This window comes from Numida meleagris, chromosome 6 (assembly GCF_002078875.1).
Source record: "Numida meleagris isolate 19003 breed g44 Domestic line chromosome 6, NumMel1.0, whole genome shotgun sequence".
Lineage (NCBI taxonomy): Eukaryota > Metazoa > Chordata > Aves > Galliformes > Numididae > Numida > Numida meleagris.
This window is the reverse complement of record NC_034414.1, coordinates 13,482,760-13,507,096: the sequence shown is the minus strand read 5'-3', so window position 1 is coordinate 13,507,096 and position 24,337 is coordinate 13,482,760. Positions and strand designations below refer to the sequence as shown.

General features: G+C 38.4%; 1 protein-coding gene across 2 annotated transcripts in view; it reads left to right on the top strand.

Moving 5' to 3' along the window:
• Positions 1 to 24,337, top strand: part of KCNQ1 (potassium voltage-gated channel subfamily Q member 1) — a 330,702-nt gene that overhangs the window by 216,745 nt on the left and 89,620 nt on the right. For both annotated transcript variants that reach the window (XM_021402549.1, XM_021402550.1), the window contains 4 exons: positions 2,469 to 2,544; positions 10,197 to 10,291; positions 10,852 to 10,898; positions 12,240 to 12,301. In XM_021402549.1, coding sequence (XP_021258224.1) covers positions 2,469 to 2,544; positions 10,197 to 10,291; positions 10,852 to 10,898; positions 12,240 to 12,301 — 280 coding nt within the window. The remainder of the gene's footprint in view (positions 1 to 2,468; positions 2,545 to 10,196; positions 10,292 to 10,851; positions 10,899 to 12,239; positions 12,302 to 24,337) is intronic.

The window sequence follows — 24,337 nt, the reverse complement described above, 5'->3', positions numbered from 1 at the left end:
AGGACAGCCTGTTGGGCAGAATTAGATTTTACAGCATAAGCAGAAGTTTACTGTGAGGTTTCCTATTGCAGTTGGAAATGTAAAGGAACAAAATATTAACTTCCATTCCTGGCATCGAAGTTCATGTTAGCACTGAGAAAGGGTTGATTTAAAATTGCTGCACTGGAAAATGATTTTGGTCTTGTAGTATTGTTATTTGACTGAATGGTGAGTCTCATTTTTATTATCCTGCCTTGCGTACAGATGATCCTCTGCATTTAGACAGAGGATGAGGGATTTGGTGTACTTTACTAGTGACCGTGTGCCCCAAAGAGAAGTATTTTGCTTAAAAATGATGGACTGTGAAGGACACCCCAGAGGAAATGAAGCATAAAAGAAAATACTGCAAGCAGTTTTATTGCAAGTGAAATATATTTCTATTTGTCATAAGATGTTGTGTGTGCATTAACGTATGTATATCTGCATGAAAGTTACGCTATCACACCTTTAATACCTCATACCAAATTCAGCAGCATTTATCTTTTTGTATCTAACTCTGTGAAGTAGGACTTTAAAAGGTAAATGCTTTATTGCCTTCTGGTTCTGTGGAAGTTGTCTCCGTCCCGAGCAGTGATTCAGCAAGGCCTCTCGCAATGGGAATACCACTTACTAGCATTGAGCTGACTCAGTTCACTGGGATTGGATCCAAGAAGGCAGCTGGCCCACTTAGAAGTGAATTTCCATTCTTATAACGTGAGCCACAACCTTGCAGTTAAATGTGCATGAGAGGAGACCTGGACAGAGTTTCTGTGAGACCCTTCAGAAAGGCATTAGTAGGGAAGGGCCTCCCATACAAACCCAATTGCGGATTCAAGGAATGATGCATAATAACTGAGGTACAGTTACTCTGTGTAAATGCACATAGTGGTCAGTGGGCCTGTGTTGAAAAGCCATATGTTATTAATTTGAAAAGCAATCCTATCTTACAGTGTATCAGGAGAAAGTAATTTTTATTTCTGTACTTGTTGAAGTTGACCAATTTCTGTAACAAAAAGACACCAGCTGAGAGGCAGTATCTACAAGTAGAAAATTAATGTATTTTGGTCTTGTTTTTGGCTTTTGTAATTTGAGAAAGCTGGCTTCCCACTAAGAAGTGTGAGTTTTCAGAAAGGCTCTTCTTGCCATATTGTTTAGAGGACCCATGTCCACCACTGACACATGCAAAATTCCTGTTCGCTGAGAGAAGTTTGTCTTGAGGAGTTACCTAAATATTCACTGACACTTCAGACTGTGTTTAACTAAAACAAATTGTATAATACCATGCTGTAATATACCAAATACCCAAGCTTTTACAGGATTTAGATATTATTTTTTCATCACATAGTGCGTATGAACGTGGTTGAGTTCAACACAGGGAGAAAATATTGTATAGGGACATGCCTACCTATCAGCAGTGTTAGTAGCAATCTATAAAGAAAAAAACACGTGGAATATCTAAGTAAGATCAGCTCTGCTTTGTCTGCTTCTGTGCCTGTGCCATCACTGGATGTCTGCTTGGAATGAAAACTCAAAATACTAGAGGTTCAATCATTTTAAAATGAAGTAAACATTGTCATGTACTTGCAAATATTGCCATTCTAACACATCTGGAGAATTGCAATAGAGTGAACAAGTAGAATAAGTCATCAACAGATATTTTATGTATTAGATTTGGTATTTTAATGTTAATAAGAAAAAACTGTCATTCTTGCAAGCTTTAAAAATTACAAAAGATGGCAAATAACTGTTTGCCATCTTAATAAACAAGTTTCTTTCATACATACATTTCTTTCTGAAAAATAATATTGTTGGGTACTATGAAAAAGTTGGACAAATCACAATTTTTTTTTTTAGTTCTGATCTTATTTTATATCCATGAAAAGAGGGATACATTTGTTTAAGGACCTTCAGGATTAATCTGTTTATGGTCTCCACTTCCAGTTCAGTTTGGGAATGCATGCGTATATTGAAGTTGCATTCAGCTACTGTGGTATCATTTGTACTGTTTAGCAGTCAACTACTTGAAAATATTCAGTATTTTTTTAATGATTTTTGAAAGCCAAATGATTTTCGTGAAGGGACATATTGTACAAGACTTAGTGAAAGGAAAAGAAAGACCTGAATTCTAATTGCATGTAAAAGCTGTGCGTGTGCATGGCTGAATTGGGAAAGATGAGTAGAGGTTTGCTTTGACATAGAGGTTAAGTGAACACCACTTCTTGCTGTGACATGTATGCAAACCTAATGTGGGGCAGATAAAATCCTGACTTTCATGGCATTCTTGGGAGGTGGGGAAGGTCAAAATAGTAGTATGTTGAACACACAGAATGAATTGCTACTGCTTGTGTTACACATCCACGTGTTGGTGAAGCACTTACTGAAGGCTGCTGCTTTACCTTTTGGAAGGAGATGCTCCTTCACCTCTCTCACCTGCCTTGCTTTTCCCACAGGCTGCGAGAACATCACCGTGCTGCAATTAAAGTGATTCGAAGAATGCAGTATTTTGTGGCGAAGAAAAAGTTTCAGGTGAGTAGTGAATAGAAAGCTGCTTTTCCTAATAAGCCCTCTTATTCTCCTGCTTCATTGTTTCTTTTAGAAACTTTGAGAGACTGACACAATTCATTTCAGTAATGGTGAGCTACACCCACTATTCTCTCCCTACTTGAATAGAGTAGTTGTTTAGCAGCAGGCTAGTCAACTGTGGACACACTGAAAATAGGCTAAACTCCTGAAACCCAGTCTGAATTAAAATGTTATTTTCTGCTAATGGACTTGACCTCTAACCCTCCGTTATCGCTGTCTCTTTCTCACAGTGCAAACATTCTCATATGTCTCCATTAATTCTGAGCTGTATGTTACTGTCATGCTGAGTCAGTAGGATTAGAGATTAAAATACTACCTCAGCCTTGTTTCTGTCTTTTTAGTCAATGATATTGAAGTCCTGATAAGAAACTGGGATAGAAATCTGTTAGTGGATTGGAAGGTTTCTGCATCCTTTTCTCTTGTCTCTAATGCAGAGCTAGCACACCTCCTTCACAGCTTGTGACGTAGTCTGTTCTCTTTACTCCTGTCACCCCCACCAACAAACATTTCCAGCATATCTCTTCACTTGCTGGGATATTGCAATACCATGAGCGTTTCGCAGTAGCTAATTTACTTGGTTGCCTGGTCTGAATAAAAATTTGTGACTGCAAACTTTCTATGAATGTGGTTTTGAAATCAATTTAGTTAATCTCATAAAAACACACATGTCAGCAGCCTTCAGCTTGATTTAAACCAGGTGAATAAACATGTATGTAAGAAATATATTATTTGTCTTAAAATGAATTAATAAGGGACAATCTCTGTAGAACAGGCTTCACGGCTGAAAATGCAAAGAAAGAGGGGAGCTTAACTGCCCACGTCCATACTCGAGCATAAACTTGGCACTGCTGTATAGGAGAGGTTGAAAAGCTTTCCCTTAATCTGCACCAAAATGGGTTGTGATGGAGGAGGGATCCTTTTTCCCTCAAATGCATGAAGAGCACGAAGTTTAGGAATAAAAAATGATGATAACTAACAATCCAAGATGCATCATTTCTGTAAAGCGCTGCTTGCTGCTACTTCAAAGCCTGGATTTTGACTTCAGCACTGAAATTTAGAACTCTCACCTGAATTTATTAATAATTTTCTTCTGTGAATCTTTTTATATTTCCCAAAATTGATGAGCCAATTTGTAGCTAAGGTTGCCTTACACTTTCCCAAATTTCATTCAACTGTGGATAAAGTATTCAGATTGTAACTATTTCGGCTGAAATCTCCCATGGTAGGGATTTTCTTGAAGGGAACACTTTCAGAAAGTTTCTGCTAGCAGATTTCACCTATCATTTTTCTTAGGCTAAAGTTTAGAAAGCCACGGTGTCTGGCTACTTGAAAATAATTTCTGTAGTTATTTTATTGAGAAGTTCCTTAGTGCTACCTGGTCAGCACTTGTAACTTGGAAAGGGATGTGGCCCATTCCAGTGGAGTGTCCATTTCCGTTCTATGAAAAACAGCATGAATGTGGCCAATTTCATTAAAATTTAATTTATTCTTATTCTGCAAACTGATTGTGATCCTTTGGTCTGTGGTAATTACAGAATCATTGCTCCCATAAATTCAGAACTTAAAATATTTGCCATGGTATTAGCAAAACTATTTAGAAACAAGAAATCTACACATTACATATCTACCTCCCAGGTGGTAATTGTCAAAAACAGATTTGGAAAATGCCTGAACACTGTGTGCAACATTATCCACCTGGCAAATACATGAAACTCCCCTGCGGCAGATGACTTGATAGAAGCTGAAAAAGCATTTCACTGAATAGAATGGGACTATTCAGTTCCTACTTGAAACTTGTTTGTATTCGGTGTCCCATTTACTAAGCTGGTTTCTCAGTTGTGCTCTCACTTTCTCACCTGTGAAAAACCTCTTCCTGGCTGTCACAAAACCCGTCAACAAGGTTGTCTCTTTTCTTTCTTTAGTAGTCCTTACACTTCCTGAATTATTAATATGAACTGTTAGTAATGAACTAAAAATCTAAGTTTAGATAAAGTGAAATATCTCAAGTCACCACTGTGTTGAAATGATATACTTCTGTTTCTGCTGGAAGTAGAGTTTTCCAAGAGGGAGATATCTGATACTTCTCCATAATTTCTGAGTACAAGGTCATGACCAAGTTTCAAAATTCGGAGAGCACCAAAAGTACAGTTTTCAAAAGCACCTAAGTAACCTAATGCACAAAGTCACCTTGAAATCCTAGCCACGAGGTGCTTTTGGAAATCTCTCCCGTAATTAGGAGATAACCACTGTTATTCTTTCCTCAAACGTATGTTGTAAATCTGCTTTGTTCTATTATATGCTCGTAAAATAATCATAAGAAATTACTTGGCGCACGTTTAAACATTTTAATAACTTTACACTTTGTATTAACCAGTCCTACACAATACGTGAAATTAAGGTAAAGCAGAATATGCATTTTGAAAACTTAATCTTTCGGAGGTGTACACAGAAGCTGTTTTCTGGCAGATACTTGCCTTTGAAACTTTCTGTTTATGTGAAAGGTAGCTTCCTAACAGTAATTTCAGATTTTTTTTTTACATAATTTCCTTATGTATTGAAAAAAAAATAATTTCATCTAAAGTCCATTGGTCTGTTAATTTTTAAAGTGATCTGGAAGAACTAATTGCAAGGTCAGCACTTAAAAGGAGAATTTTTTAGAAATGCCTTCAAAGTTTTTGGGAAGGGGAAGAATGAGAAGAAGGGAAGGAAGAGGAAAATTTTGCAAAATAGGTCTCAGCATGAACCCGGCATGCTTCTTAAACTGTACCAGCTGTTTGCAGGATACACCTGTATGTCTAATTTGGTGTAGATACTTTTTTTTAAAGACCTCAATCAATAACAAGTGGTGATGACAACACAAGGACAAATGTCAGTTAGAAAGCAGGGACTTCCTGTTTAAAAAATAATGGTAATTAAAAACAAATTGAAACTAAACAAAGAAATTTCAAAGGACATGAAAAATAACACTATGTGAAGCATCAAACATACGTATCATTTCCTCTTTAAAGGAAGAGGACACATTTATGCTGTGTTTTAAAGTCTAGGTCTGAATACAGTCCATATGATGATGCCCATGTAGGAACCCAGCATAACATTTTGAAGAATTAATGTCTTTTTTATGGATGTGTTTATGCTCTTGTAAATGGGCTATAACACTTGCAAAGTCTGTAGGGCTTGTTCAAATTGCGTAGGAAAGATCTACTAGCAGTCAACACAAGTCTTGTGCATTAGTTAAGATGAATGACTCACTGTTACGGAAGGATTCTGTAGATTACAGGGAAAACAGTACTTAGAAATTAATGGTTATCTAGGCTTTGTCCACCTCTCCTACACAAAAGTGGATTTCACACGTTAGGTCTAAATCAGGTATCTCCAATACAGTTTAACCCTGCAGATAAATTTCAGAAAACAAATCACCATGGTTGGTTATTTCCATTCGTTGAATTCATGGGTAAATAACATTTGTCTTCCAATTAAGAAAGTTCCTAAATGTCTTGTGACTTATGCACATGGATACAGTTGTGTTATCCACCAAGACCCGGAGACCAGGGATTTGATCTGGTTTCCCATTGTCAACTTTAAACATTTTTTTTCTTTCCAGTTCCCTTCTAAAATATGTTTTTAATTTGTTTTGTGCTCTTCACCATGGCAAATATTCTATACATAGAATAAACTAAAGATACAGCTTGAAGTTCCACCAATGACATGAGTAACCGTTGCCTGGTTTGTTATGATTTCACTGGAAAATCTTGCATTTAGTCACATCACCATATGCAATTTGTTTGTCACAGTATGAATCATGAATTGTGTGTGTGTAATCTTTTCTAATCTCCATACTGGGCTGTAGCAAACAATGTAGTTCAAAGTGTCCTTCTTTCAAAGGATCCCGGGCCCATTTTATTTGACTGTTACTTGGTTACATTTCCCAGAAATTCCCCTTGCAGGGATTCCCCTCTCCCAGATCTGCCTCTTGGGAACGTTCTCTCTGAATGCAGCTACAAGGGAACAGCAGTGGGCACTTGAACACATTTCTTATTTGGTGCTGGCATTGGTGACTTTAGCAAATTTTCATATACAATGAGAGAAAGTCTATCTCATTTAGGAAATTCTTTACCATAAGTTAATTAGCAGAGGGATAGAAGAGAGAAAAGAAGAAGGTGAGGAAAGATGTGGGACTGGCTTGTACATTTTTCTTCGATACTCATTCATTGTCTGCTGTGGTTTTGTTTTCCTTTTATAAAACTAACAAATTCTGTTGTCAGCATCAGCAGCATGAGTACTTTCTCTTGAAAGATCAGCTTTCACTATGAAGTAATTACAGAATAATCAGTACTGACTATTAAGTATCCCATCAGACTTGCAAACTGAACTTCATTCATAAATTATGTTTACTCCACATTTTCAGTTTTTGTTAAATGGTAAATGGAAAACAGACAGTAACCTATATAGTATTACTATCAGACTCCTGCTGCAGAGTATGGAAGGCAGAATAAAGCTCCAAATGCCTCTTCCTGCTAAAGTGCTGCTCTGATCCTGGAGTTTTTGAGCTGATCTTCCAGATCTGTCTCTTGTTGATTTATTATATAAAGATAGTAAAGATAATTCAATATTTGTTTTCTGGGGGTTTGTTTGTTGTTGTTGGTGGTGGTTTTTTTTGGCGGTACTACGTTTACAGTACTAGTCTGTGGACAAGACTGGGCTTATGTTGGGTCAGGCTTCTTTCTCTGTGGCTGTCGGTTATGACTGCAGTGTGTGTAAGCGCTTGGGTTTCCTGGGAATTCCTCTGTGTGCTCTTTGGTCAAATCAGTGAGTATCTCACGTGAGCCTAAGGTTTGCAGTTGGTTTCTGAGACTCTGGCAGACTGAAAAGTAATTTGCTTAATGAAGTGATATTTTACTGAAAAAGTAAATATATGGAGAGAGGGTTTTAAAGATGAAGTGCTGAACTCTAGCTTTTTAATAGCAGGTGGAATAAGAGCAAAACATAACGGGAGACTAACAAAAGCTATTATTTAGATGCAGAGCATTGCTCTTCAAAAGATGTGCAGATTTTGAAACAGCTTAAGGCAGTATCTGAAGATAACTGTTGCATGTCGAAAGTAATTAAACTGTAAAAGAGTTTAACTGCCATTCTAATCTGGTCCTTATCCAGTACATCATTTACTTGAACAACAAGGGAGTGTGACAAAGCAGAGATATTGAACCTGATAAATTGGAAGTTGTCCCCACAAAACACAAAAAAGCATTTTCTTCAAAAGATGAAGTGCACTGCAATGCATTTGTATCATAGGAAGATTTTCCTGTATTTAACCAGAAACTGCACTGAAAATTTCAGTTGCATTTTTTGGGTGACTTCTTCAGCTGATTGAGATGGTGTTGAAGATGCTGAATTAATAGGTTTTCACTAAACCTTGAACATTTTTCTCAACAGTGATCTTGAAACAGTTGGGTTCAACATTTTTAGTGTAAGGAGAAAAAATGTCAGCAGAGTTGGAACCTTGGATTTTAAGAGAGCTTTAAGCTACTCAAGGAGCTAGTTAACAGAGTCCCCAGGCAATTGACTGTAGAGGGTTTAGGTTTAGGGGTCCACAGGGAGCAATGACTCTCCATTTGTGGCCACCAAATTTGTGAGGGACCAGTTGTATCCACTGAGTGTTTGTAAGTCCGTGGGGCCTGACAGGATTCACACCACAGCACTGAAGGAATTAGCAGACGTTAAAGCTGGACCCCTCTCAACAGTTTACTGCAGGTCCTGGGAGTCTCTGCTGACTGGAAGCTAGCCAACATTATACCCTTCTACTCGATGGGCATAAAAGAAGACTCGGGAAACTACAGACCTGTCAGTCTTAATTCAGTACCTGGAAAAATTACAGAAAAGAATGTCCTGGGTGCTACTGAAAGGCAATTGAAGAACAAATCTGTCATAAGGCACAGTCAGCGTGGGTTCATGAAGGGAAAGTCCTGCCTTAGTAATTTGATATCATTCTATGACAGGGTTACCTGCTTAGATGAAGGGAAGACAGTGGATGTAATCTTCCTTGATTTCAGTAAGGCCTTTGATACCATCCCCAGAATCCTTCTGGACAAATGTTCGTATTGTGAGCTGAGCAGGGTCACGTTACCCTGGGTGATAAACCGGCTGAAGGGCAGAGCTGAAAGAGCTGGATGGGGCTACATCTGACTGGTGGCTGGTCACTAGCAGTGTTCCCCACATCTCAGTTCAAAGAATGGTTCTGTTCAACATTTCTGTCAGTGATGTAGATGCAGGAGTTGATTGCATCATAGCAGATTTGCTGACAATACTAAACTGAGGCTTGCTGTTGTCTGTCTAGAGGACTGAGAGGCCTTGCAGAGGGTTCTAGATACATCGGAGCATTGGACAATCAGTAATGGCATGAAGTTCAATAGACATAAATGTGAGTGCTGCACCTGGGATGAAATGACAACAGACAAGGCACAGATGGGAGACAAGTGGCTGAAGAGCAGCTCAGCAGAAAGGGACTTGAGGTGCTGGTGGCAGCAGTCTCAACACGAGCCAGAAATGTGCCCTGGCAGCCAAAAGAGAAAGCAGCCTTTTGGGGTGCATTGAACTCAGCATAACCAGGCAGTTAAAATATGTGATTCTCCTGCTATATTTAGCATTGGTGTGGCCTCACCTTGAATATTCCACTTTGAATGTTGTACTCTGTTGTACTCTGTTCTAGCCTGTTTGTTCTTCTGTAATGTCAGGTGTTACTATTCAGTCTGTTGTGTGAAGATTTGACCCTACTCTTCTCCTTCCCTCTGTTTTTCTGTTGTATTAGAGCATCATTGCTTCTTATCATATGTAGTTCCATCACTGGTTGGACTCCAGTTTCTAACAGTAGGATTAAGACATTTTGAGTTTGTTACTACACTTTGACGGGTTCAGTCAGTTACTTCCCAGTTAGTCTCAGTATTTCTTGGAAAAAAAATGATCTTTGCCTTTAATAATTCACAGAAGTATTTTTATCACTAATAGGTTGGATTAAGATCTCCCCATACATGAAATACTCATTACAAACTCAGGGCTTTCTTCCTCATCATTTCTTGCCCCAGTCTTTTCCCAGTATTTCCCAGTAGATTAGAAAGCCGAGCCAGGCTTTCTGCAAAAGGAAATCAGTCATGCACCTTCAACCAATACTGTGGTTTAAGGTTCACATAGTATGAACTGAACTGAGAGCTCAGGCTGAGGATAAGTGCTTGTGCCTGCAAAAGAGCTCTTTACTGGCTAATAGCCGATAAGTATGAAACTGATTTCAGGAAGACGCTCTAAAGTGACCGCAGAGTTCTGAGCAAAGTAGCAGATGTAGTTTCTCGGCCTGAAGTTCAATGCATAATCTCTCAAAAGGTATGTAGACCTGCAGTAACACAAAAAGGTAGATTAAATCAGAATTGTCAAAATTACTCCACAATAAATATATGATCATACAACAATCAAACTATCTCAAAATTTTGTAAAACGTTAAATGGGTTTAGAAGAATTTACTAGTTGCTTTTGGAAAAAAAATTACATTCACATAGGTCATTCTTACATCTTTATGGCTTACTGACCTGTTTCTGATTTTTATTTTACAGCAAGCTAGAAAGCCGTACGATGTCCGAGATGTTATTGAGCAGTATTCCCAGGGTCATCTCAACCTGATGGTGCGAATCAAGGAGCTACAGAGGAGGTATAACAACTGATAGGATTACAAATGCTATATTGGTATGACTGTGCAAATTCACAGAATACAAAAATGGTATTCAAGTAAAGTTTTGTTTTTACAGAAGATGGAAAAGGCAGAGAGCTTAAAAATCTGATAACTGAGACTTACTGGTTTGATTATACTTGTGTGCATTGCCTCAGAACAAGCTTAGTTTGACTGTAGGCCATAATCCCTTGATGCGTTCATACAGAGTGAAATAACATGACCTACTCTTGTGGAATTACACTTAAGAGCAAACAAAGAGACAACAGATGGATGCTGTAAGTAAGTTGCAGTAGACCAAAGAATTGAGGAAACAGCAATTCTGTTCATGTGAAAAAGCAGTTGGCATGGTAAAACTTCACAGTGGCTAAAGAAAGCGAAAGACCAGTCGAAGCCTAATGCTGGTTCATTTACTGTACAAACCATAACTTTTTGAACTTCATGTTGCTTGTTTTTGAAGAAGTCTCTCCCGTTCAGCTCTAGAAGGTGAAACTGCCACTTCAGATTGGTAAAAGCTAAAAATGATTCTTCTTTGTTTACAGGTTGGATCAATCTATAGGGAAGCCATCTCTTTTTATCTCTGTCTCAGGTAAATTAATATGTCTAAATTTAATTTAATGAAGATATAATTAGTGGAAAATAGTTTTAAAAATACCTTTGATTTTGTTGCAACAATTTTAAAAAGTTGTGGTCTGAAGATTAGGCATCTATGATATTTAATTATCAACACCTTTTTAAATAGGGTTGTTCTTAATTAGATATTTAAAGCACCTGATGTCTTAGTTTCAGCTGAGGTGGAATTTTTTTTTTCTTCAGAGTGACTGGTAGGATGCTGTGTTTTGGTTCTAGGAGAAAAATAATGTTGATAACACACCAATGTTTATAGTTGCTGCTTAGCAGTGTTGCAGAGCCAAGGCCATTCTCAGTGAAGGGCATAAGGAGCTGAGAAGGAAAGGAATTAGGACAGCTGACTTAAACTGGCCAAAGGTATATTCTATACCAAATGACATCATGCAGAAGGAGTTTTGAAGGGAGCAGGAGTTCTGGCTCTTCTCCTGAGCGGGGGCCTAGCTGGGTGTCAGTTAGGAGGCGGTGAGCAATTGCTTGTGCATCATTTATTATATACATTCATAGATATACATATATATTTGGCATAACTATTACCCTTTTCCTTTTCTCTGTCTTAGTAAATAGTTTTATCTCAACCCACAAGTTCTACTTCGTTTTTTTTTCCTTTCAATTCTCTCACCCATCCCACTGGGAAGGGGAATAGTGAGCGAATGACTGTGTGGTACTCAGCCACCTGCCAGGCTAAACCACAGCACCTACTTTCGCTGAATTTTTCAAGATAATGACTCTAGTCTCTCTGAGACTGTCCTGTTTCCAGTAAAATGGTGTGTTGTAGTTATAGAATTCCTATGAAATCAATAATATTCACATAATTTGTTGTTATATTTGAAAAGAAAGTAGAAAAGGAGCCGAAGTTACTGAGTTTGTTTTGCAGCAAGACTGCTTAATCAAAACCCTGTTAATGTCATTTTCAAGTTTATTTTTCTGTACAGTATATAGAAAGAAAAAAAGATAAAACATCATCCAAGTACATTGCTCATACTTACTTTTGTACATAGCGCCAAATTGTTTTCAAACAGTAATTAAAATATTAACTAGCTTGGGAACAGTTTTGTTCTCCCAGGCTAAAGCATAAAACTAAGATTGAAAGTGCTTTAAACTTAAGGGCTGTTAAAAGCCATGGCTTGGGCCTACACTATAAAAAGAAACAAAAAGCTGCTTTTAAGAAATAGAACTACCTGCCTGGTAAAGGTGTTCAGTTACGCTGCGTTGGTGGGCTAGCTATACACACCCTGTTGTGGCTTACTGCTATTTTGTTATAACACCATCTATTAACTTGGAAATGTTTCTTGTTCCACAGAAAAAAGCAAAGATCGAGGGAATAACACGATTGGTGCCAGGCTGAACAGAGTGGAAGACAAGGTAAGCCTCAGGCTGGCAGTGAATGATCCTATGGTCTGTGATTGAACAGAGCTTTTTTCATAGGATGTGGGGAGAAGCTCGGCTTAAAATAGAGTTGAATGGCTGGCTCTTCCAGGTGATGGAGTGTAATTTTTGTTGTGGATTGTGTTTTTGGTTCTTTCTTGTGCTTTTAACAGAATGAGGAAAAAAAAAACAGACTTTAATTGATTTTGGTCTCTTTGAGGACTTGCTTGGTTTTTTGATTTTTAGTTGTATATATTATACATGTCTCAATGCCCTACTTCCTTCCTCCACAATAGATAAAAGACTCTATTCCTTTAATACTTCAGTATATTGCAGTCGCTAGATTTCCCTTTGATCGTTGCTCTGTTGTTTATATAACTCCACCTACAATTCCTTAGAGAGCGTGAGAGCAAACCTTGTTCTGTCCTGGTTTTCATCCTCTGTGACAAATGGAGTTTCTCCTTTCAAGTGACTTGAAGTCAGAAAAAATCAGACTTGTTCTATAATTGCAAATTAACAGTTAAGTGCTATGTAACCCCTTATTTCAATGCTAGCTCTGCTTGAAAAATTAGATTACAGGTAGGGGCGATGTCATTGTTTTCAGGGAGAAAAGAAACAACGGGGGCGGTGGGCTTGTCTATGTTGCTATAAAGGAAAGAAAAGTAGAAGGATTTTTTAAAGTATGTTGTGGAAAATAGCTTTCTGCCACAACTGGCAGTGTGTGATAACCTCATGATAGATTTGTTCTGAAGAAATACGTGGCAAATATTCTGCAAACCAAGAGAGTGTCACCATGAGTGTGACATAGCAATGGATGCAAACTGAACATCCCAATCTGTATTGTATCACGTGTGACGTATCCATTCTGCCATACACACTTCTCTTTAAATGTGTAAGATAGACCTGAATGGTAGCAGTCACAAATATCTATTGGAAATGAATGGCATTTTAAATGGAACAGGTGCCTTTTGGTATATAGAGAAATACTCATGAATAGTGAAGTAGAAAACAGGAAAGCATAGTGTATTTTGCACAGAGAAAAATCACTGTGGAGTGCTTCGTTGGGTCTGTGGTGGGTAAGTACCCTTAAAAATGGATGCTCTTCCCAGAAAGTTTGGATTACATTTATTCACTTTATCTCCTTAATGTCAACTAGAAGTGTGGAACATGACAAAATGTGTCTTGTGGATTGTGACAAAGAACAATGGCTTTTCAGTTTGGACAAACAATTCTCAGATGACAGCTAAAATAGATTCTCAGTGCTGTTTGTAAAATCTCCAGCGAGCGTGAGAAAGCGTTGGTGTGGTGCTGCCTCAGAGATAATCTACTTGGGATTATTAATTACTCTTTTTACAAGTAAATACACTGTGAATTTATGGTGACTGTTGTTTTATGCCTTGTAATGGGACTGTAAAATGCTCCCTGTTTAATTTTAGTGTAGCTGGGTTAAATTTTAGCCTTGTTTTAAGTAACAGACCTTTCTTTGTAGTTGCATGAGGTCATCTGTGGTTTCAGAGTTGTATGTTATCTGACCTATACAGCTAGTCCTATCTGCAGGAATTTTATCTGAAAGTAGCTGAAAGGCTAAAAATAGAGAATTTCAGTTGGAGTAGACAAACAGTGGTGTACATGACAGCACACTGGCACTGCTGAAATTACATTTTTACTGCAGCTGCAGGCAGTGGCCTGATGACCGGACTCTGAGACTGGCCTTCTCTGTTCTGTGAAGTACATGCTACATGGGATGATTTCATCACACAATTAAATCCTTCCCAAGCTGAGTGCTGCCTAAAAGATATGTAGATATATGTAGATCATCTGTTTTTAAAGGTAACTGGTATTTTAAACATTTAGCTACATTCCCTTTAGTTTTGAAATAGTTTTGAATCTTGAACATCTGAGAGATTTTCAGTAGCGCAGGCAACTTCTAACCGCCGGTGTGACTTTTCAGGCATTTTAAAATTAGCTTTCTGTATCTCAGAGTGGTTCAATGGCCATCAGCAACTCCCCAGGTCCTCTTGGGATCAGCCTAAACCTCCAGCAGGGCTGGTCCATTCCTACCTCTTCCTCTGAGCTTCGCTGAGAGTACAAGCTTGTGTGTGAACCTTTTCCAAGCATTGTGCACAAATACAAATTGGTTGTTCCAGAAGGCTTCCAGATGATGCTGTGCTGTCTTGAAACACTTTGTTTCTGCTTGTGTATGTCTGCTGTCTGCACAGGAGCTGTTATGTGCACAATCTCAGAGGCAGAATTCAATTTCATTTGAAGTCCATTCCTGTAGGCTTTTGTGAAGGTGGATTTTGATTCAAGAAACTTTTACAAATATAGCTAATTCTGTCTTCAGGAGCATGTAATTGTGTTTCTGTGACATCATGTCACTCTTGCAAAGCTTTTCTATTTGTAGTGGTGGGACAAGCAGGCGTGCTCTAAAGGCATATATATATGCCTGGCAGTATGCAGGAGGTGACACTTGAAAGGGAAACTTTCAAAATAAAATGCTCAAACACAAGTGTATTGACAGGAATTATGATGCTTTACAGCACAAATATGAACTTCCATGTATTGAAATCAGCAAAAAAAAAAAAAAAAAAATTGTTTTGCCTTCTTTTAAATTTAGAAATGTGCTTATCTGAGGGAGGGAGAGAGACTTTCAGCAAAAAAAAAAAATCCATTTCCTTTTTTCCAAATCTCTGAAACATGAAGCTGTATCACTAGTAATATATATTTATTTATACATATATGTAATCTTTGAGGAAAATAAGTATCCTGTTAATATACTGTTGTACGTAGGATCTATTAATCTTGTGCACCAACTGGAACATTGGTATTGTAGAATATGTATCTCGTGATAGCATAATTAAAGATAGTTTCCTAATACATAAATGCCAAGAGGATGAATCAAGGTGGCAGGAACCTACTCGCAGACTCCTTCCTGTAGATTTTTTTTTGTTGTTGTTATTTTGGCAAGCAGCTGCAAAGGTGGTGTTATGAATGTCACTAAAAGGGGTACAACCTGATATACCTTGATGGAAAAAAATAAAATAAAATCACAATCCAGTATGTAATCACAGCGTATTTAGACTTTGCAGCTGTTTTCTGTTAGTTAAAAGGGTAAAAGCGTGAAGTGCTGTGTTCTTTTAAAAGTGTATTGCCATAGCTGCGTGCTGGCAGTTGCAGGCGGTGGTTCTGCCTACTCCCCTGTCTGCCTGGACAGCAGCCAGCTTTGGTCCAGAAGACGTGAACTGCCTCAGTGCAGTGCCCAGACTGAGCTCCTAACTCTGCTAACGTAGCGATTGTCCATGTCCGTGCATGTAGATACGCTTATCTGGTCCCTCAGAGAATGTAGCTGAGCAGGATTACAGCAACAAATCAATTTATTTGCGGTGACCAGTTTTTTTTTTTTTTTTTTTTCATCCTGGAACATCTGTGAATGACTATTCAGCCTACCCTCAAGAAACCTGGCCACTGCTGGCTTGCTACCAAAATCAAAATCAAAAGCAGTTTTCCAGATATGCACAGCTGTGTGAGCACACTGCTGCTAATCCATATGCAGAGACCACTGCGTGCCAGTGGTTTAATACAGGGTGTGCCCAGGAGCTCAATCCAGAAAAAAGTCCGCAATGCACTCAAAAACTTCTGTGTGCCATATCTCTTCATTTTGCTGCTTTAATTTTATATTGACTGTAATTAACTATAATGCTATTTGGGATGATCTGTTCCTTCTGCTGATCATTAATTTGGATATATCAGGCCCAGCTTGCACTTAGCAGATAATCAGATGGCCTTAGTGCTTATTTGCCCTTGGGTAATTCAGTTTTACACAAGGGCACGGTAGAAAATCACCCAGAATACACAGTGAGGGCAAAAAATTGATGGTCTCTGGACTCTTAACAGTGTGTTGTGCCTACATATCAGACTCCCCCAGACATCAGTAAGTCCTGCTGGAGCAGGAGTAAAGCAGTTTAGGTTTCCAAAAGAACTTAAAAAACAGATATATCTATTTCTGAGCAGTTAAAGTTGAACTCTATTCTCCACTTAGTTGTTTTGAACTAGCACTTAACCTTCTGCAATTATTTGGATGCTTTTTAGAATTTGCCTTTGAGGAATAGTTACAGGAATCCAAAACAAATTTTCTGGGTGTTCTCTTCTACATTCTCAGAACTACTCTTGTGCCTGACAGTAAATGCAGTATTAATATCAGTATTAGAAAGGTTACCATTAACCTTCTGTAAGGGCAGGTAACTGCAGGACAGGGGGAAATAGCTTTAAGCTGGAAGAGGATAGATTTAGACTAGATATTAGGAAGAAATTCTTTACTGTGAGGGTGGTGAGACACTGGAACAGGTTGCCTGGAGAGGCTGTGGATGCCCCTGCCCTGGAAGCATTCAAGGCCAGGCTGGATGGGGCTGTGAGCAGCCTGCTCTAGGGGGAGGAGTCCCCCCCATAGCAGGGAGTTGGAACTAGATGATCTTAAAGATCCCTTCCAACCCAAACCATTCTGTGATTAACATCTTATAATAGTCTTTTTCAACTACAGGGAACATTAGGAGTGGCAATATCTACTGCTAAAATTCAAATTGTAGTGATTTAAATGGAAATTTTTGTTTATACAAAAGGTGTGTGGTAGTGAGACATATGACACCTTTTACTGCAAGTCCAAAAATGCAGCAGGATAATATCATTGCAAGCATATGCACATTTTGCAGGCTTGCATTTGAGAACATGAACCCTTGTCCTCCTACTCGTAGCAATCCAAAGAGCGGCATGTAAAAATTCAAGCATGCAGTGCAGCGCTGAACAAGGAATCATTTCACTTTTTCAGATTTCCAGTATGTGCAGATTGTACCGCTTTTAAATTACGCAAACAACAAGTCTATCATGTGGCAACATCTACCCTAAAATAGAACAAATGCTACTGTGCTTCTTAAGTTGCCTACTTGAAATCTGAACTGCTCTACAAAACCAAAAGTGTCTGACAGGAAGTTCTCTTGTTTGTGCCGTTCTTCTGAGGTCTGGTTTTGGTGATTTGGTTTTCTCTCTTCCATCTAAAGTGTCCTTGATTTTTAGATGTATAGGTCCCATGTTCAGTAAGACCATAATTATATGATGTATATTTGATGCAGTTTTCACTGTGAGTTCTGAGTATGGAACTTCAAAGGATAGATAAGTGCAAGGTTTTATCTGAGGTGGCTTTCGTAAAGAGCTGGAGACCGATGGGTTACAACATTTTCTTCTGGCTAAATCATTTTCTGTAGTTGTTTCACCAGAGCATTTATTCTATCTGTAGCTGTATCACTTTGGCTGGAATCCTGTTAATCATGATCCATCTGATCAGAATAGTCATTGACGTATCCAGGTCCAGCTACAGATTTTTCACTGGTTCAGCTCTTTCCTGCAATCAACTAATAGTTCCCCATTGCAAAAAGTTTCATATCTAATCTGGAAGTATTGAGTTGCATTGGTCATTTGCACTGATTTGAGATGTGAATTTCCATACAAATGAGAATGAAAGCCTTATTCACTCATTGAGTGAATATTAAAGCTGAGGTTTTAATTGCTCATTACCATTCCAGCACTAACTAAGGATATGACCAACTATCTTTTTAGAATCTGAGCTCTGGTAATTGTGGTTTGCAGATATAGACTGCAGAGAAGTTAAAAATTAATGTGGTTGTTTACTTCATTTTCCTGCCCCTTGTTTTGATGTCAGTACATGCTAACGTGTAGCTGCAAGATTTTGTCCTAGAACCATTCCCTTTTCCATGCCAGCTTTGTGGGCTGATGCATTAAAGTGGGCCTTTTTTGTGGCTTAAGAACGTTCTATTCTCTGTATTTACAATCCTAACAGCATACGTTAGATAATTTTATGTTTTACTGAGGAAAGTATTATCTCACCCATCTCTTCTGGGTTCACAAGTGCCAGGTTTCATACTGACAGCTTGTTTACCAAGAAGAATTCGTAGCGTGTGGCTTATCTCCCAATTTTCCACGAAGTAACTGCTTTACCTAACATCACCTTTGGTGCTGTTTTTGTCTACTTATTTATCCCATTGTGAAGTCCTTGGGAGCAGTTACTGTGCTTCTTGGTGTAACATAAGAATTAGTGCCCATTTGAAAGGCAAATTTCAACTGAAAAAAAAAAAAAAGCCTTGCGTGATTGTGAATTCACTCACTCCAATGGAAAGGGACATTTTGGCTTTATTTTTGAGTAATGATGCTGAAAGAAAAATGAAAAACAATCTCCTGGTGCTCTGGTCAGTGCTGTGAACTGACTGGTTAGAGCCTTCCATGAGTGATAAATTGGAAGAACAGCGAGTGATGAACTTCAGAACAGGTCTGAGATGGATGTGTTCAGCACTTCACGAGATGAATGTGCTCTGAGCAGTTCAGGTATTGAATATTGGCAATTTCTGCAATAGATCTGTGAGGACTGGCCTTTCTGATAGCTAGAAACAAAACTAAAAGCTATGCTTTAGAATGGAAATTTTAAAAGATATGCAAAATCAATAAAAGTCAAAACCACAGCCAAACAATCACTAATCTTGTATACAGTACTTGCAGTAATGCAGAAGTGCTAGCCTGGGGGATGCAGAATAATATTAAGAGGCATATGGAAGATTAAGTATCCCTATTAATTTAATCCTTAGTCTTTTTCCAGATGCTGAAGCACAGGCATATGGAAGCAATTTCAGTACTGCACTTTCTTACAGAGACAGCCCATTTTCTATAAACTGAACTACAACTAAGCTCATCCTTCATTAATTTAGCTCATTAGGCAGCCTTAAAATTTTAATAGCTTCTCTCTCGCTAGTCTGATAATATTTCAGTGGATATGCAAAGAAGAACCCATACATTTCCATTTACAGTACTGCTGCTACAATTGAATTAAAGTCTCAGACATGCGTGCTAAAAATGAAAACCAAAAATAATTACTTGTAGGATTCACTGCTGACAGAACCTTTGGTAGCCAGAGTAGAAACAGAGAGGTTAGGCTAAGTCATGGAGGAAGGCTCACTTGAGGATTATTAAATAGGATATCTGTAGGTAAACTCTAGGAAATGCTTTGAACAGAAGTCAGTGGTGAGTTGGTAAACAAAGAAAATCATGATTTTTTTGTCTGTGTACTTCTTACAGCCTATTTTTAAGAAACTGCTACAGTCTTTCCACTGGAAACAAGGTACCTGGGAGGGGTGATCTTCAGTCTTATTCAGTATAGCCTCTTTGATATTGTGTTGCTATACACAGCTGGTTGCTATTTGGCTTTGTCACCCGTACAGTCCTCTGCAGCTAACTGTTTCTGTTCAGGGTCCTAGGTCTGATCTGTTCATGGAGGTCACACAAGCAGACACCTGTGCTGAAACTCTAAACCTAATACTCATTGTCAAGTACTACATATAACCTGGTATTGTCTAGATGCAATAGCTCTGTTATAGTTGTGGATCTGGCCTGCAGAGCAGCGAGTGTTACAAGGTATCATGTTTTGTTCTGTTTCTGAGGAGTCAGCCCTTGGATCACAGGAAATGGGATTATGTATTTAGAAAACAAGCAAACAAACAACAACAACAGAAAACCAAACACCAAAACTAGCATCTGAATGTAAAGAGAACCACAGACAGTAAGTAATACAGCAGCCTAATGGGTGACAGCTCATCAGTTCTTTTGCAGGAATTGAGCGTATACACCCTCAACCCTGTAAAAACAGGCGGGACATGATACTAAGTTTATTCTAGAGAATAGTGGCTGAAGGTAGTTCTAGCTACTGCATGGTTACTGTGCTGGTATTCACAAGCAATGGCTAATTAATAGTAAGGTCAGCTCATTTGATCACATGCAGTCATCTGTGATACTCCTTTAAATATTTAAGGTGATATTAAAAGAGAAGCAGCGGAAGTAAAATTCTATGAAAGAGTAGACCCTGTATCAGGGAGTTGCTGTTGATTTTACCCAAAACCTCTAATGCTTCTGGTTATAGACAGTAGTTTGGAAGCATGATGCTGAAGGCAGAGGGTAAACATTTCCAAACACCCATAGATTTCTTCCCAATTTAGAGCCTGACTGATGACTTTTGAATTCATCACGCTGGCTTGCTTGGGGTCTACGTAACAACCTATTTGTTTATTAAGAGCAGAAAGCCTAGAGGACTTCTAGTTACTCTGCAGTGTGTCCTATACAATCTAGGAGTTTGGGGGAAAGATTGAGCAGTGAAATAATGAATTAACAGTTTACACTCTTTTTAACAAACTTCAGATCTGTTGCTGGCTTTGAGATCAGCTGTTTGGGTTTTTTATTTGAGTAGATATACAAGGGGGATGTAAGGCCTGCAAATGAGATGACTCAATCATTCTATTAAACCACATCAAGCCTGTTTTGTCTGGCATTTCAAAGATAAGCCCAAGCAAGATTTGAATCTTAGCTTCCATCCTTCTTTTGCACAGAGTGTTTATGTTTGATATGGAGTAGAAATGCATGGGGAATATGCTGAGAGAGAATGAGAAATGGTTGTAAGGAGTAAGGCCCCTGTGGAGCAAATCACAGAAAAGGGTTCAGCGTGAACAAGTGCGCACAAAGTGCTACACAGAAGACTTTTGTTTGTTTTTCTTACAAGTTTAAAGGAAAGAAATGACTGTAAGACCACCTCTGTTTTAGGTGTTGTGAGGTTTTTTTTGTTGTTGATTGTTTGTGTCTGTGTTGCAGATGAGCGACAAAAAATGTTATAATGTGTAAATGGCAAATTTGGGGTTTGATACAGAAGGCTGAACTGCTGCTGAAGTTAGCTGCATCAAAGTTGAAATTCTTTCTTGTCAAAGATCTGTTATTAGAGTAATCTCAGTGGAATTAAAATGTTCTCTTTTTGTTTGTCGTTGAGTATTGGAGAGGAAAAGTGGATGGAGTTGAAAGGACTCTATTCAGGTTTTAGTCTGTTCAGATTGGAATCTTTTCAGCTACTGGAAAAACTTCAGACTATGGATAGATTTACTCCCTCTCCTACAGAGACACACCTTCTGTCACCTTACCTGCCCTCGGTCCTTCAAAATAATCCCTGCTAAACACAAATGATCCTACGCTGCTTAGATTGTAGGGAGTGAAAGAGAAATCGCTGTCTGACTCCTATTTAGAGCATCAGGAGTCAGAAGGAAGATAAGAAAAAAAAGTAATCGGTAAAAGATAGAATATAATTACACTTAGATCAAGGTATGTCCCTCCTAGAGCTCATCGACAAAGGTGGCAAATACATAATTTTCTCAAATCTTTCTCTGCTTCTGCATCTTACCTTCTCAAGCTGGAACAGAACCACAATTCTTCTTTCAGTAAGAAAATCAAGTTTTGTCTTATTTCTCTAATAATTCAGGACAAATATGATCACAATTTTTTTACACTTCTTTGAAGTATCCCACTGCTTCAGCAGTTTGAGATGGACTGCTTGAAACTCTGTCGCAGATTCTCTTTCTAGCCTCAGTTAACTGATGCTACTCCTGGTCAGTTCCCATGGACAGCCAAGCAGCCCAACCTGACAGTGTGATTGCCCTTGTATGGCATGGGCATATTGGTCTGATGAGGTACATCCCTTTACTATGGACCTTAGATGTGATACCTTCATTATCTTCATCTCAGCATAAGAGCTCCTGCTGTGACAGACTAAATATACAAAATAGAGGAAGGAAGGGAAAAAGAAAATACTGTTTCCCTCTTTTGCAGCTAAGGTACAGGAAGCAACTTGCTCAAGAAAACACAGTGGTATCTGTGGCACAGACAGGAATTTAATTTCAACTGTGTCTGGGACTTCAACCACAAATCAGCATTCCTAAATTAATCTCCTAACATTATTTCCTAGCCCAGGAACCTAGGGGTTAAGAGGAGCGAACATGCTTATATGACAGAGAATCTGTTCTATGTACATGCTTGTAATATTTAAAACTAAACAAATTATATTTACACAGTCAAGCGGAGAGAAATATTCAAGTGAATTCAGATATTCAAGTAAGTTTCTGTTTTGAAAATCTTGAATTCAACATTGCTTACCCTTTACTCTTCTGCAACATCTGTTAATCTTGGGTCTATTTCAATTTCTTTCTCTCTCTCTTTTAAACAGACAACTCCACTTAAATCAACACTTGGTTTCCATTAGACAGACAGAAGGTGGTTCTCTTAGCAACGTGTGCATCTTTACCTAGTTAAGTCCTTAATGTATCAAGGAAGCTGTGTGATGAACAGCACTAAAGGCTTTGTCAGACACTACACCTAATAAATACTGCCCTTTGCCCAAGCCTAGAAAAACAGTGAACAACTACTTTGTGTCTCCAAACTGAAAATGTGTACAGCCTTATAATTATGCTAAAACTCTTCTTAGAAAAAAAAAAAAATGACAACAAAAGTTAATTTTACGTATATGTACGTGTTCATACATGTCTATCGATCCGAGTGTGGGTTGGCTCTTTGCCCTGCTTGGGCTGTCATTTTTTACATTTTATCATTTTATGATGGAGCCATCACTTGTGTGTGATATTCCTACTTTTCACTTGAGTTTTGTACAGATTCTTTGACACTTCTTGATCTCTGATTGTCAGGGTTGCTGTGTCCTACCATAGTTGGGTATATGAGTCTTAGTTTTGCCAGTCTAGTCAATATCAGCAGCAAAGATATCTGACCTGGCTTGATAATCATGTGCAATAATCCTGCCAAATGAAGCAGTCAACCGTCCTCCAAAAAAGCAACAGTCCAGGAGTAAAGAATATTGAAAATGTTAGCTTGAATGGAGATAGAGTCTTTGCTTCATCATAGTTGAAGTTTTCTGGAAACATTCCAGTTGTGCCATCAGTATCTGTGATTGTATGCTATGGTCATCAAGGACCATAGCACAACGGAAGCCTTTATTCCACTACTACTAAATTTCTAGAGAGCTTACTGCATAGTTTTGTAGGAAAACATCTTAGAAAGGAATATGGTCAAGAATAGTTTTTGTTATTTCACAAAAGGAAACTGACAGCCACAATCATGGATCGTCTACCTCTGTGTTTGCCTCATATTGTATTAGGGAGATTTGGCCAAGCTTTGAGGTGAAATAATCGATCTCACAGAGATGTTGCCAAATAGTCTCAGCAGAAGTGACTGGAGAGGAACACTGTGCCTATTCACCAATGCAGAGGATCAGTGGTTTTACTGTAGCACTATCCATATATATCCATATAATGCAGTGCACTGCAGGCATGCTGGCCCAGGGCCCAGAGACCCATCTAGCAGCATTTGGGTGACACTGCATCCAAGCGTAGCTTATTAGCTTGGGCATGATACTTTAAAAGGGTCCAGATGTTTCTGGTTTTAGCTTGGACAGCAATTGTTCAGCTATCTTTGCAGCATGCTTTTGATTGTAGCCAACTTGACACGATAGTCAGAATGAATAGATCGTTCATAGGCTGCTTCAAGATAGTGGTTGACAAAGCTGGCCTTGAATCCAAGTCCTCCAAACCTCAATGATGAGGAATTTCTGAATCTCATGGCAGCTAGAAAAGGAGATAGTAGACAGTAATTTTGTCTGCATAGGGAAAGGGGAGGAAGAGGATCAGTTAATGATGATGCTCTTGAGAGTCAAATGAGCAGCGATTCCTACAAACAAGGTCACCTTCATTTTGTTTTCCGTGTACTTGATGTACAGTCTCAGTGAGAAATCAGCTGTGGCTGAGGTATAGATCATCATATCTGAACTTTGTTTTGTAGTGGGCTTTTGGTTGTGAGTAGTTTTTGTAGATCCCAAGAGCCCTTTCTGTGCTGGATAAATAGCTAGTAGTACTCTAAAAACAGTAAAGAACTTTAGAAAACATGGATTCATCCATTTTTGTAGTATAATTGTAATGAGGGAAAAAAAGTAATCCAAATTGCAATAAATTATTTGAGGTAAACTATGTTAAACGTAAGTCCAGAAAAATGCAATTGCTGCATGTATAATGCTATTTCAAAAGTTTTGTGTGATGCCTTGAGCATTGTCTTCTGAAAGAAGTTATTGCTAGGAAGAAAACCTTTGAAAGGGCACAATAAGTT